Source organism: Temnothorax americanus, unplaced genomic scaffold (assembly GCF_048541705.1).
Source record: "Temnothorax americanus isolate GAGA-0224 unplaced genomic scaffold, ASM4854170v1 Scaffold22, whole genome shotgun sequence".
In the NCBI taxonomy this organism is placed as follows: domain Eukaryota; kingdom Metazoa; phylum Arthropoda; class Insecta; order Hymenoptera; family Formicidae; genus Temnothorax; species Temnothorax americanus.
Window position 1 is genome coordinate 1,644,719 of NW_027509360.1, and position 14,013 is coordinate 1,658,731.

Consider the following 14,013-nt stretch of genomic DNA (forward strand, 5'->3'; position numbering starts at 1 on the left):
CACATGAAAAACTACTCCATTGCAAGCCACGAAAAATGCAGTTCGTAGAGAACAAGCCGAATGCGAAAACCAAAATTCGTTGAGCACTCACCAAAGCTTTTGTGGCGGAATATATTCGAGATAAAATACGTTGCGTGTGAGAATATGGCGCGGTCACAAATGCAATCTGGAAATTACTTTCGGGCACGGCGATAATTTAACTTACACTGTCGACATGCTATTACCTGTATTTTCATCGAACATTTTTAGGTTGCTCACGAATTTTATTATTAGAGCAGCTGCTTGTGATAGGAGAATGTGTGCGAAAAGAAAATACGAAGCGCGATCGCCATGTAGACAGTGTTTTATTAGTTTCAGCAGAAGAATTCAAAGTATATGTTCTCAATTCACAGTCTGGATATTTTCTTTTCTGAAGAAAGAACAAAATTATTTTTACAGATGTGTAAAATATAGAAAAAAACGTTTGTTCTCTGTAATTAACAATGTGATTCTTTTGAACCGCTTTAGGCTTATCATATTTGCATCATTTTAGTTTACACTAATGAACCGTTTACCTACGATGCTAATAGTCTCGGCTTTGATTTAGTGTAACAAGAAGCGTCTTTTACTTTAATAACTTAATCAACCGTGTCTCGACGTCTGCATGGTTACCGGAAGGATTTCTAATACGATTTACTGCGGCGACTCGTGTCCCCGACAATAAATATCGGTTATCGAGCTTTCAGCTGCGGAATATCACGCGGTATATCGGGTGTCACGGATCGGAGCATGACATATGGTGTGCAAAATGGTGTTGTCGTACATTAAAGAATTATGATCTTAATCACGCTGTGCGCGGGGTACACCGAATACAATGTCGCGATTCGTAGTGTTGAAATTTTTCTATATTTCTTTTTATTGATTATCGATATTCTTTATATGCAAAATATGAAAGCTCCTATACTAACAATAAGTGTAGTATACGTAAATCCTGACACGGAACATTTTCATAATAAATCATGACAATTTTTAGACAATTTTATTTATTTATATTTGCCCAAGAATTGTTAAAGCTTAATATACTACAAGTTTTATTCTTTAACGTGTTTTCGATCGATAATACAATTTCTCGGCGCGTTATGATTTTGCGATAAACTTAGATGAACTAGAGGTGTATTATACAATTTCCACCTGAGAAATAATTTTATCAGAATATCAAAATGTATAATATAAATCTCTCGCAAATTAACGCGCGAAAAATTAATTAAAGTTTCTACATTCACTCCAAATTATTCTACCGTACTTTTCTCGGGTGCTCGCGTAAAATCTCTTTTTCGCAAAATATTCCATTTTCGACACTTTTTTAACTTTATTTTCATTTGACTCCTGTTACATGATCGCGTTAAAATACTGTCAGAAACCATGCATGCACTATTAAGTATGTTTTTTTAAACCGTATAATACGTAACAGATAATATCTTTTCTAAATTGCGCAAGTTGAAATATTTATTAAAATTGTTCAACAGAAATAGTTAACTGTACATCTTTCGGGGTACATCTCTTATAAATAATTACTTTAGAATCTTATACTGGAATCTATTCACGATTTGCAGCGTATGAAAAGATTCATGATATGACGTCCAGAAAGCCCTATAATCTTTAATTTAAAAAATATAGAGAGAGAAATGTTTATCCAAAAAAGTTGTTTTTTTATATTATAATACACCATCTATATATTAGCCTTGAAAAAAATCTTTTTCTTAATAATACATTTCGATATATTGATTTACTTCACGGACCAAATGACGTCAATAATTCTAACATTAATTTACGTGCATTAATTTATTCAAAATTTGCTGCCAAATAATAACCTTGATTACCTATCAATCTATGCAGCATTTCAATTTAATATCATTATGATAATTTAATATCGTTAGGTTAATTAGTTGTTCTAACTGTCAGCATTTAACGGCCGCGCAAATTTCGGCCACGATTATAAACGCAATTTAATATAAACCATTGACATTTATGTTTTCAGAATACGATTTGATGTTGGCAGCAGTATCGTCGATGACGGACGATAATAATTTTTACGAGGGCGTGGACGGATTCCCGGCGTTTGGCTTTCAACCCGGATCCGAAGTGAAGCAACCCTACAGACTGTACCTCCCGGAAAAGTTGCCAGCCGAGTTCACCCTGGTGGCCACATTCAAGCCGACCTCCTTTAAAACGAGTTATTACCTCTTCGCCGTTCTTAATCCCTTCGAAACCGTTGTTCAATTGGGCATTAGAATTTCGGTAAGCTACGCGTAATATATATTAAAGCAGCCTTATGAATATCTAACTTTGCCTACAACTGAGGCATATGGCAAAAAACGCAACGACAAATTATTTTGCGAGTTTCCGAGATCTCTATCGAAAATGTTACGTGATTTTATTGATTATGGGCGGGTTCTGCTAAATCAGCGAGGCGTGATGCCAGAGAAAATAATAGCGTATGAGATTGAAGAGCAAATGTCTTGCGGAAATGAGAGAACGAGCGTGAAATATGACGTCATATTAAATCATGAAGGAATCCGCTTTAACAGCTGGGTGATTACTAGCTCTTTAAACGTGCTTTATCAAAGTAGCTACGTGATATTCTTATGACACTATGCACGTTCCATGAATAGATAAATATCATCCAAATGAAATAAGTTGGCAATATAAATTTATCATTTTTCTGTAATAACCCTCTCTCTCTTCCTCCCTTTTATTTTTACTTTGCAAAATAATATTTCCCTTTTATGTAAAACCGATTAATTTAGAATGTTCGAAAAAATAAAAAGAAGAGAAATAAATGTACTATAATTTTTAATAATGATTTTTAACAAACGTTATTCCTTATTTTCCGATTTTCTCGATATTATTACACGTGTACGTGTTTTGAACAATAAACAATCTGGAATATTTTAAACGTATCTAAATTTTGATAAAAATCTAAAAATATACTTTCAAGAATATTATTATTACCCAATACATAAAATTGTGAGAACATTGTTACGCTGAAATAAACGAACTTTTGAGAATTCTTATAATTTTCTTAAAAATTAGCTTCACGAGATTGTAATTTCATTTCTTGCATGCTTTATTAATGTTATGCACAATATCATATAGCAAATACATATATTTAGTTTTATCAATAATTAATTTTATAATTTTATGTTAAACTCACCTAAGGGTTTATATTTGAGCAATTACGATCACACAAAATGCAAAGTGCCAGAATATAGATCCATGAGTTTAATATTTTCTCGATCATATTGGAAGGATGGACCCGACTCAAACCAAAATATCTCACTGGTCTACACGAATTCGGACGAGCATTCGCATTCGGAGGAGGTGGCGAAATTTACCGTGCCAAAGCTTACGAAGAAATGGTCGAAGATCGTCATTAAGGTTTCCACGAGCGACATCACCTTCTACCTCAATTGCCACGAAATGGCTCGGCAAAGGGTTACTAGGATCCCCCAGGAATTAGTATTCGATACCGCCAGCACGCTGTACATCGCGCAAGCCGGACCGCACATCCAGGAACGATACGACGTGAGTACCGTGCACGCCCTTCGCTCATCGTTTTTTTTTTTTGCACAAAAAAATGGACGCCGCGAGCGTTCGTGCGTGACGCAACGAAACGAAACAAGTGGCGCTTGTTGGCACGGGGAGATGTTTTTCATGAAAATCGACATTGTTCCTCTCTGCAGTTGAGTACGCGTAACGAAGTAACGTGGATAAACAGGCTTGCGTGGATCGAGATGTGGTCCTTTTTCGGCGACTCGATTGAAACAAAACAAGCAGCTCACGCGAATTCGCGAAACGCTCGCGGTATACGAACGACAGCGTAAGATAGTTTCGTTTCGTTCAGCCACATATGTTTCCTGAATTATATCATTTTCGTCTCGTTTTGGATACGTCAGCAAATTAATCTTGTTCGTCCGCTCTGAATATGAACATGAATTTATTAAAAACGTGCCGGAAGACACATTCGATTTTATTGAATTTCTTTTCGTATTCCGGTGTGATCCTGAGTTTATTCATAGATTAAATTTATGCATTTTGAGTGAATATAATTAGAGTATATAATTCACGTTTTTTTTCGCTCTATAGATATCATACCAAGCTTTATCTTATATCGAGACGAGGATGATTCGTTCGGAAATTCGCATTGAATTTTTCTTTATATATTTAGTACGTTAATGTTTCACGAGTTTCGTTGCATTAAGAGGGCCAGTCATAAACTTCAAAATAAAACGGACGGCCGTGGGATTAAGAGCAGCGAATCGTAGAAGTAAATCCGTGCCGGTCCATCCTTTAAAGTTTAAGAATTTAATACCGTATCCAGTATCCGATAAAATAAGTAAAAAAGAGAGCGAACTAAAAGAGAGGATGGTACGAACGTGGGAAGTGCCATCGGATAACGGGCAGTAGGTTCTAAAAGAAGTGGAATAGATACGAAATACCTCATCGAAATCCTATATATTGACGTTACAGATCTGTTGTTTCGATTTCTACTATTGCTCTCTCAAAGAACACTCAAGTGACTCGCGAGACATCGCACACAATGAAAATCGAAAGATTTCCGCCACTCGCCCATACGTCAAGTTTGAGAACAGCAATTTGCGATCAGATGACATAAATCAAAATAGCATGCTTTTATATTACATTGCCTTTTTATCATTATTTTTTCTTTCCACACAAAATATATTGGCATTTCCATGAATATCAGATATCTATATATGTTTCTCGACGATTTTGTGCACCAAGCAACCAGGACTTCATGTTTTGGTAACTTACCACATAAATGAAATAATATTTTTCTACCGTATGCAAAATGACAGAATATCGGAAATCAAACCTAGATCTTCCGTTTGATATAGGCGATCTATTACCAACCAAACTATTTGCTCCGTAATATGTTATTATCATTATATATATTACAGTAATAGTAATAATATAAAACATTAAGATATTTATATATAATAAATAAATATGTTAAATTAAAAGGTAATAATGAGCATATAAATAATACAATAAATTCCGCGAAATAATCAGTCCGATTCAAATAAATTTCAGCTGTAGAGTCACGCGTTAATACGAATATCAATGCATCTGAATATTAATTATAGAAGCATTCTTCAGGGCCATATAATATTTTATGTAGAATTTCGTTTGAAATAATTAATATCTTTCTGCCTAAGCGAGAGAATAGTATTTCAGTGTCATCCCAGTCCTTTAATATCTCCATATCGTATTAACAGCGAGGACAGCGTGATTACATATCGTTGATATGGAAGAGGATAATTAGTTCTCATCCTGACGCAATATGATCAACTACACAGAGACCACGTGTTGCGCAAATCGATGCACGCAGTGCATTGATTTATTCGATCCTTCGTTAATTAGTTATCCTCGACAATAGGCAGACGTGTATTGCTATATTTTGAATCGGTTATATAATGTCGTTTTATCTTCCGACGACGATTTCTCTTGCCACAATAAATTTGCGCGATATAATATATTAATAAACTAAAATCGTGCGAATATTTGTGGATTTATTTTATGAGTTTTTAGTTAATACTAAATTATGAAACAAGATCTGTGTATATTAAACTCATACAGTTTCAACGTACTTTACGTACTTTTATGCGGATAAACGCAAAGATGTCATTTCGAACTTTATGAGCTGCTTATTAATTTTGTAAGTACTATATTAAAGATGCTTACCTTTTAAAGTCGATAATTGTCGGTCATCTTAGCACAACGCGAGAAACTTTTCGTTTTTTCATCAATTAGCCGATTCAAGAAAAGAAATCACAGAATATTATTTCATATTTCATATTTCTTCAAACTATATTGAAGAACTTCATAACATCAATTTTCAATAACCAAAAAGATAATGAAATTGTCTTCAAATTTGATCCACTTTTTAAATTATCTACGTCAGTCAGAATAGCTGACAAGTAGTCTGAATAATGATAAATAATTGACGGTGGTGGTATAACGTCAGAAAGTTTTGAAAATGGATGATTATATCGTAAAAGTATAATTCAAATTTTTTTCTCTCTCTCTCTCTCTCTCTCTCTCTCTCTCTTTCTCTCTCTCGCATTCTTAATTGTAAAAAATTAAAAGCTGTGAATGTGCGTACATGTAAATGCAATTTGTTATGTACATGGATGTAATTGGGTTACATTTTATCATCTTGTTAGTGTCTAATGTTCTTGGAATACGTGCTATATATACAAAATATTTAATGCAGTTTTTATTCCTCAAAAGTTTGCTGATGCATCATGAAAAAAATGCAAAAACCAGAACTAATAAATAAAAATGTAATATTCTACGCCGTTACTTGTAGATTAATTATATCAAAAAAGTTTACATTGTACTTTATAGTTATCTTTAGTTTGCAATTGCTTTCTTACTTATTGACTGTACTGACAAAAAAAATTATTAAAACGTCTTCAAGCGTCACAAGAAAAGACGTATACGAATATAAAAATATGCGAACTGGAAAAATGTTAGCGCGATTTTCACGATCTGTTCAGCTTTTCTTGATGCAACGAAGACGTCGGGACGGGCTTGCATCGGACCCCGGAGACATTCTTATCGTGCATCCACTGGCGTTTCGGTCTCGCAACGCTGTTTCCCGCGCCGGACTTTTTCGCGTCTTCCCGGGATAACAATACGACGGAAAAGTTTCGCGCGGCCGTTTCGATCGGCACGATTCGCAACTTCTCGCTCCGCGCGGGCTAATCTCTATAAATTGTGGCGCGACGCCGCCATCGTCGTCGACGACGGCGACGAGAGTGTTTTGCAAAGTGGTAATTCCACAAGGAGAACGCGGGGACACGAGCAACTGTTTTCTCCGGAGACAACGTGACATCCGTACTTTATACGGTGGAAGAGCAACGGATTAACGTGACGGCTACGTGCACAAGCACGTGCGCCCAAGATCGCAATGGTTCGTCAAACAGCGTCATTTTTGAAAAAATAACCGGCAACGGTATTATCGTTTGAAAATTTCTACCTTTTACCTGACACATTTTTTCCAAAATGAAAATCGCTCACGTACTTATTTTTCACAGAACATGTCACCGCATCATGTAAATAGATTTTACATATTTGTATGGAAAAATTTGATCTATACATATACGAGCATCTGTTATAAATTCTATTATAAATAGGAAAAATTTTACAACGCACATTTAGGTTGCAAAATTATTTCTGTGGTATTTGTGACGTTGAGTAATCATCATCAGACGATATTATGCAGAATTTCTCTCATAACATTCTATATTTTGATACTGATACAAAAATATTATTTTTGACTCGATCGAATTCCGCTTTGCAGACCAACGGTTCTCTTACGTAAAAAAATTGATTTTTCTGTATGGCTTAAATAAATAATCTGCTGAAAGGCCTATCTACATAAGACGCAGAACGCAAGTCGCAAGACACACGCACAGTCTACATGTCAATTTAACAAAGAGGTTAGGTTGACATGTAGACTGTGTGTGTGCTTGCGACTCGCGTTCTGCGTCTTATGTATAGATAGGCCTGAATACTTCGTTTTATGAAGGACTATTTATAATGGACTGCTGTCTGCTTGGAATAATTAAATTTCTTTTTGTAAAGCATCTGTCGCGAGTCATATTTGCCCAGCTTCAGTTGTCACATCTCAGCAATAAAATACGCATTAATGCGATAGACAAAGTAAATAGCTGGCAAACAAAGTAATACAATACATTTGTAAGGTTAATAAAACAGAAATGTAATAACGCAATTGGTTTCTCTGGTCAAGTATATCTTGCGATATTTAAAAATTTTACTCATTTATTTTAGCAGTGTTTCCATTATGATTCAAGACACAATAATGCAATGTTGATAAATAATGCATCGAAGTTCGCGTTTAAAATCGATACAGATTATTCTATTTCGTCGTATATTTTATTATATTTTATCTTCTTATTCCATACGAATCTTTTGCTTTCTTTTTCGGAAGCGATAGAAATGGAACGTTCAATCTTTTTTGGCTATTCAGGCCAGCAGGCCCGTGGACGAATTACCGATCGTTACTTCCGCCAGCGGAAGTGATTGACTTCCGCAGAACCGCAGTTATTCCGAATGTTTTGGGTAATTTTGCTGCGCGCACGGTTCATCTCCACATCGGCGTCCGCAATATGCGCGGCATGCCCCAAAATCCGTAATTAAGATCCGGTATGTACGCAACTGCATATTCGTGCCGCAAGTATTTGAAAAGTCGAACAGCGCGCGATCCTACCAATGATATTCCAATATATCTTATACAAAATTTATATAATAAAGCTCTTCAAAAATACGTGAAAAATAAATAGCAAAAATTTATATGTAATTGATGAAACCCATACTATTTTTGTGAAATGTAATTGTGAAAATGCAGCTACACTAACGTTACATTTATGATTGTAAAAGTAAATATTTTAACTTTTAACTGACTTAATTTTATACGTTAATTTAAAATAAAAAATCAACTCAAATAAAACCGTCATGAATCATAAGATACCATAGATCGATAATCATTTCTCTTAAAGGGTAGTTCATCAAATAATAGGTAAAAAAAAAAGAGTTTTTTAACCAAATGTATTTTTTTTTCCAAAATACCTACTCCGGAACTACATTTTGTTTCGTGGCCACGGTGGCAACATATACACACTCTTTACCTTGGAAATATGTGTCGGCTCTATATTATGTTAACACCGGGAAACTAATTTCTACGTGACGCTCAAATTTGCATAGAACTTTCGTCGCTCTCTTTGTGAAATGTCTGAGAATCGTGAAAAGGAAACAAATCTCGTGACAATGTCGCCGCGTCCGACTGCTGTACACAAAAATTACAGGATTTCAATTACGAGATAAGATATATCGGTTAGAAGAGGAGACGTGGGCGGCCCCGACGTGGAATAACTCGTCGAAATAAAGGAAGAAAAGGATTCCGACGTTCGTGCGCGTTTAATGGCGCGACGAAAAAGAGGCCATTAACCCCGCGCGGCCCCTTTAATTCTGCCGTATTATTACAAACAGCAGCAGCGTTACGAACAGAGCAACGCGCGGCAGCGATGGGGCGGAGAAAAATTAGTACGTTGCTTCGCGGGAGACGAATTCCGCGATAAGAATGCCCCGAGGATCTTCCGTCGGGGTAAAACGTCCGTACCGTTACCCATCCCCGTGGAGAAGGATGCCGGATGCGGGGAGGGCGATGAAGACGTAACGAGGACGAAGCGCACGTGCACCATGCGCCAGCATAAGCAACTCCCGAGAACATGGAATATAGAGCTCTGGAATAGAGAGCAGGGGCTTGTTATACCATTTGGATAAAAGCTACGGTCGACCGGCCTCGTTTTCCTCAACGAGCTTTGATACAGAGCGTGTGCCCTAGCTGTGAAAGGGAGCGTTCGTTTCTAAGAAGTTAATGATACGCGGAAAATGTCAGCGGGAGATTTCCTGTGCTTACTGATAACTGTATCACTATATCGCAACATCATACCGTTTTAAACATTTTAGAATTGCAAAAGCTAATAAATTAATCACAATTAATAGCTTATGTCCGTTTTAATGAGAAATAATTTGGTCTAACGTGATATATCGCATGTTTCTCTCTCACAGTACCTAATTGTTATAGCGAAATTAACCTTCGGGACAACAAGGCAACAACGACACCAAATCTATTTGGTGATAATCTTTAGAATAAATTTATTTGGACATCGTCATGGAAAAAAAAACTACAGATAGGCAGTTCTAATTAAACTCGGGCGCGCGACTTATTTGGCCGACATTAATTAAAGCGGCGCCACACAAGATGATATTTTTAACGATGGTTTACGTACCTTTGGTCTAGCCGGTCGTAAATACGGTACGCGCGATCATAAAATTTTAACTATGCGACCAGTCTTGCGGCTTCTTTTTTTCACTCGTGCCACTTGCGTTCTCGCAACGAGGGCCATTACGAGCTTGGCGTCGGTGCGCGAAGGTTACTTCATTAGAAGAAATTAGCCATTTAGGAGCCAGCCGGGCCCGACGTAGCAACTCCATATACCTTCATTATTGTATAATCACGAGGATAATTACATACTTACAATATAGCGGTAAAAATTAACGAGTTTAATCAGGGGATTAACAAAACGGTGAAATCATTTCTTTTGTTGGTGATGAAGGGTGCTGACCGAGTTTCGTTGAATCTACCTTATATTTCCTCAGATTACAGGCCGGGTTGTCTAATGAGACGCTTTAGAGATTCACTCTGATGTTTATCTAGCAGTTTAATGAATCGTAAATCGTAAGATACAGGGGAGGGAAATAAAGTCTCAGTTACCGGGGAGATCTTTATTTGGATGAATACGTATAGTATTCCTAACAAATGTCGAGGATATAATGCTTTGTTACCTAAGATTAGCTATTTATTTAACTGACTTTATGTTTTATACGAAATAATGTTATTATTGTTCCGGAATCATTTCTACAATATTTTCTAGCAAGCATCATAAAAATTATTATATATTTTTGACAATTTTAATATCATTATTGACATTAAAAGAAACAGTGAAAAAATCCATCTAATATCGTTTAAGTAAGAGCTGATCTATTTTTTTTTAATCGTTTTAACGTATCTTCTAACAATCTTATTCACACATGCAGTAATCAATTATGATAGTAACTTGAAAATGTTAGCGGAGACATTAGCATGTTCGCACATTGAATTTGGCGTAAGTCATTTTTCAAAAAAGATCCGAAAATCTCAGAGGCCCGTAATATATTCGCAAAGTTACCTGACGATCGCGTCGGTTTACGCCACGTTTTAATATCACGCGTTACCGGCAAACAAAACGAGCGATGAGAGCGAGGATGCGCATCCTGCGTTTTCATAAGCCGGGCCGCAACGCGCGATGCAACATCACCCATCACCTTCATTTCGCTTAGAGATAAAAACACAAGACGGTTACGACCTGTCTTTCTTCCGGCGATCTTCATCTTCGTCGGCTCGCAAAATACCTCACGGGGGAGGAGGCGAAGAAAAGAGAGCACGTGTCCTTTGCAAAAATGACTAAAATAATCTCTTACGCGCTTTAAATTTCTCGAATAATTTTTCACAATGTCATTCCGTAAGTTTGATCAACGGATTAGTATTTATTTCGAAATTAATAAATCTGTAATAATGAAAACGTTATAGAGCTTAAAGTCTAAGCTTTGCAGCATCAACACGTCAGTTAGCGTTAAATTGACTATATGTACTGAAATTTTCTTTCCTTGCGCATAATCCATCACAGCCTGAAGTCATGACTAAAGGGGATAATTAATTAGAGCTGGTTAATAAAGACCAAAGATTATGCTAAACGAAAATCATAAATATATTTGACGGAAATATTCTTCCTGATTTGACTTATTGTTATGTTTTGCATTATCAAGTTTATTAAATTCTTTCGGCTTGAACAAAATTTACCTGTTTTTTAAATAATGTAAATTTATCACGTTCGGGTTTATTATACGGAAAATCCCGTGACTTTGGTTTTATTCGTCAATAAATCGCGGGTAAAACAGAGAGAAATCACGTGCTACCATTGAAGATGGTATAGCGCAAATAGAAACGGTCGAAAATTATAACACGATACTCCACCTCATTAGTGATTCCTATAAACCGCAAGCCAGTGGTGGGTCTCTCCCTTTCTCTCTTACCTCCAATTTAGTGGATTATGACCGCGAATGGATGCGGAATGAACAAGATGCAGAGCCGCGCGAAGCCCAATAGCCTGGTGGGTTCGTTTTCACTTCGGCAGAACTCATTTAAATACTGATGGACGTGCATGGATTATTTTCTTGCCATAACCGCGGCCACTCTCGGCCCCATTTCGCTCGCACTACACACACCCCGTTTTCTATATCTTCGACCTCTTGTCCCGTCGCTTTTCTCCCTCACGTAACACGCCGCGGCCGATGTTGTTCCGCGCGCGCGACGGACAGTAAATTGATTATCGATTCCGAATAAATTACGCTCATCCCCTCGATCAGTGCTCTCTTATCTCGGACCGCGACAGCAATGATGAGAGCTGTTCGAGCACCTAACTGGGGAAACTTCCCGCTCTTCTTTTTTATTTAAATCATCTCGCGCACGTGCGATGTTGGGGACCAGTTTGCGATTAGGGCGATATATGAAGCTATTGGTGGAATTACATTTAAAAGCAAAGAGTTTAGAATTAACGACACCGTATTGTTGTTAAGCTTACTTTGGCTCGTTCAACATGTCGTTGAAGCAGTAAAATTAAGAGTTGATGTTTAAGATTAGCATTGTGCTAATTAAGCTACAGTAAATTGTATAAAACTTCAATCGTTGCGCAACAAAAATTCTGCAAGACAAGAAAAAGCTTCTTTTAATGGTATAAACGACATAATGAATATTATTAGGTATACTATTTTATATATGTATATAGTAATATATGTAATATGTAGATATTAAGTATAAATAATACTTTATTGTCGACATATAAAAAATTCTTTGTCTAGTATTATTTGATTGCGTACACATTTATCGCAAGTAGACGAATAAGCATTCGTCGAGCCCTGACGATAATTTAGATAATTTACATCTGTTCAGCATGTTATTAAATGAGGTGATGGGTGCAAAATTAATAACATTGTGATATAATTTGATCATTCGATTATTCTGTTGGTTTAACGCGCGTTAAATGAATGGTTTATTTTGGACATGACGTAAGCGAAAATTTTGAAATTTCGTTAAAATAAGCGCGTTATATCTATTTGCGTTAGTTATCTAATGTCAGAATCGATACGCACGTTATCAGATTTTAAGAATAATTGAATATTCACAACTGTGCCATGTTGAAATATCTCTGCTTTAAAATGGTGCATATTTAAACGAGATATTACTTCAATACAAATAAATAAACTACTGTATTAATCAGAAATTGCTCTTTTGGCGCATGTTTGAACTTCGAAATAATATAAAAATGCGTGATTTAATTATTGAATTTCGATGTTTAGAATAACAATATGTAAGGTATATAAAAAAGATATGTGCCTTTCAATTTCTTAAACTGGATAAAAACTGCTGTATATACTTATTTAGATGACACATTAAGAAAAAAATTAAAAATCACAGGAGAAGAGAATATTAAATCTCTCTAATGATTTATGATCTTCGTTTTACTTGGTTGCTGCCAAATTTTATATGGCTCTTTTGCCGCTTGAAAAATAAATGGCTTAAGTCCTGCATTGCCTAGGAAATTAGTTCTAGTTCCGGCGATAACTTATGCCGCGACGAGAATGGACGATAAATTTCGCGAGTTGGACGCGGCGGATTCATAAAAGTTCGTCAATATCCCATCGCATCCCGCGAAACGATTGGACTTCATTATACGCTGGCGAAGTTCATCGAAAAACTTGGCTCGCGATTATGCGAATAAATCCAGGGCACACAAAAGTGGCGGATAGATTCCATCGTAGCAACGTTGACCTTCGAGCACGGACGCAAACAAGAAACTTTTCTTTCTCGTACTTTCCGCGTTGCGTTCCGAGAAATCTTAAAAGCGCGCGGTAAACCGGAAACGATGGGAAAGTAATTAGCCGGCTGTTTAGGAATTTAACGGCGTGCGTCCAGGAAAGCTTTTCTCCACCTGCGTGGAGCAAGGATTCCCCGCGAGTTAATTAAACCGGTCGCTCTCGAAGTAAAAAGATTCTCGATCGCGCAGACATCAGACAAGAGGCAAAGTATCGCGTGAACGCAATTTGCAGGCTGTCTTTCGGCGGGCTTGAACGTGCATCCGACTAAATGCATAGCATTCAGAGGCATTTACGGGAATGAAGTGAAAATTAATCCTGAACTCTCGACGAGCTATCCCATGAGATGCACCTCTACTTTTCATCGTCAAGACTTGTAATTTATTATGTATATATTCGCCGCTAAAATGCACTTTTAATTTTTCCTTGCGATTGATTTACCATTGCAATTAG

At 36.6% G+C, this 14,013-nt stretch overlaps 1 protein-coding gene and 1 long non-coding RNA gene across 13 annotated transcripts in view; one reads left to right on the forward strand and one right to left on the reverse strand.

The window, feature by feature from the left end:
• LOC143898161 (uncharacterized) overlaps positions 1-14,013 on the reverse strand; it is a 277,565-nt gene that overhangs the window by 124,198 nt on the left and 139,354 nt on the right. The window lies entirely within an intron of this gene.
• The window catches only part of Mp (collagen XV/XVIII-type protein multiplexin), a 229,525-nt gene that overhangs the window by 78,952 nt on the left and 136,560 nt on the right, over positions 1-14,013 (forward strand). For all 8 annotated transcript variants that reach the window (XM_077407440.1, XM_077407439.1, XM_077407434.1 and 5 more), the window contains 2 exons: positions 2,018-2,277; positions 3,289-3,564. In XM_077407440.1, coding sequence (XP_077263566.1) covers positions 2,029-2,277; positions 3,289-3,564 — 525 coding nt within the window. In that variant the 5' untranslated portion in view covers positions 2,018-2,028. The remainder of the gene's footprint in view (positions 1-2,017; positions 2,278-3,288; positions 3,565-14,013) is intronic.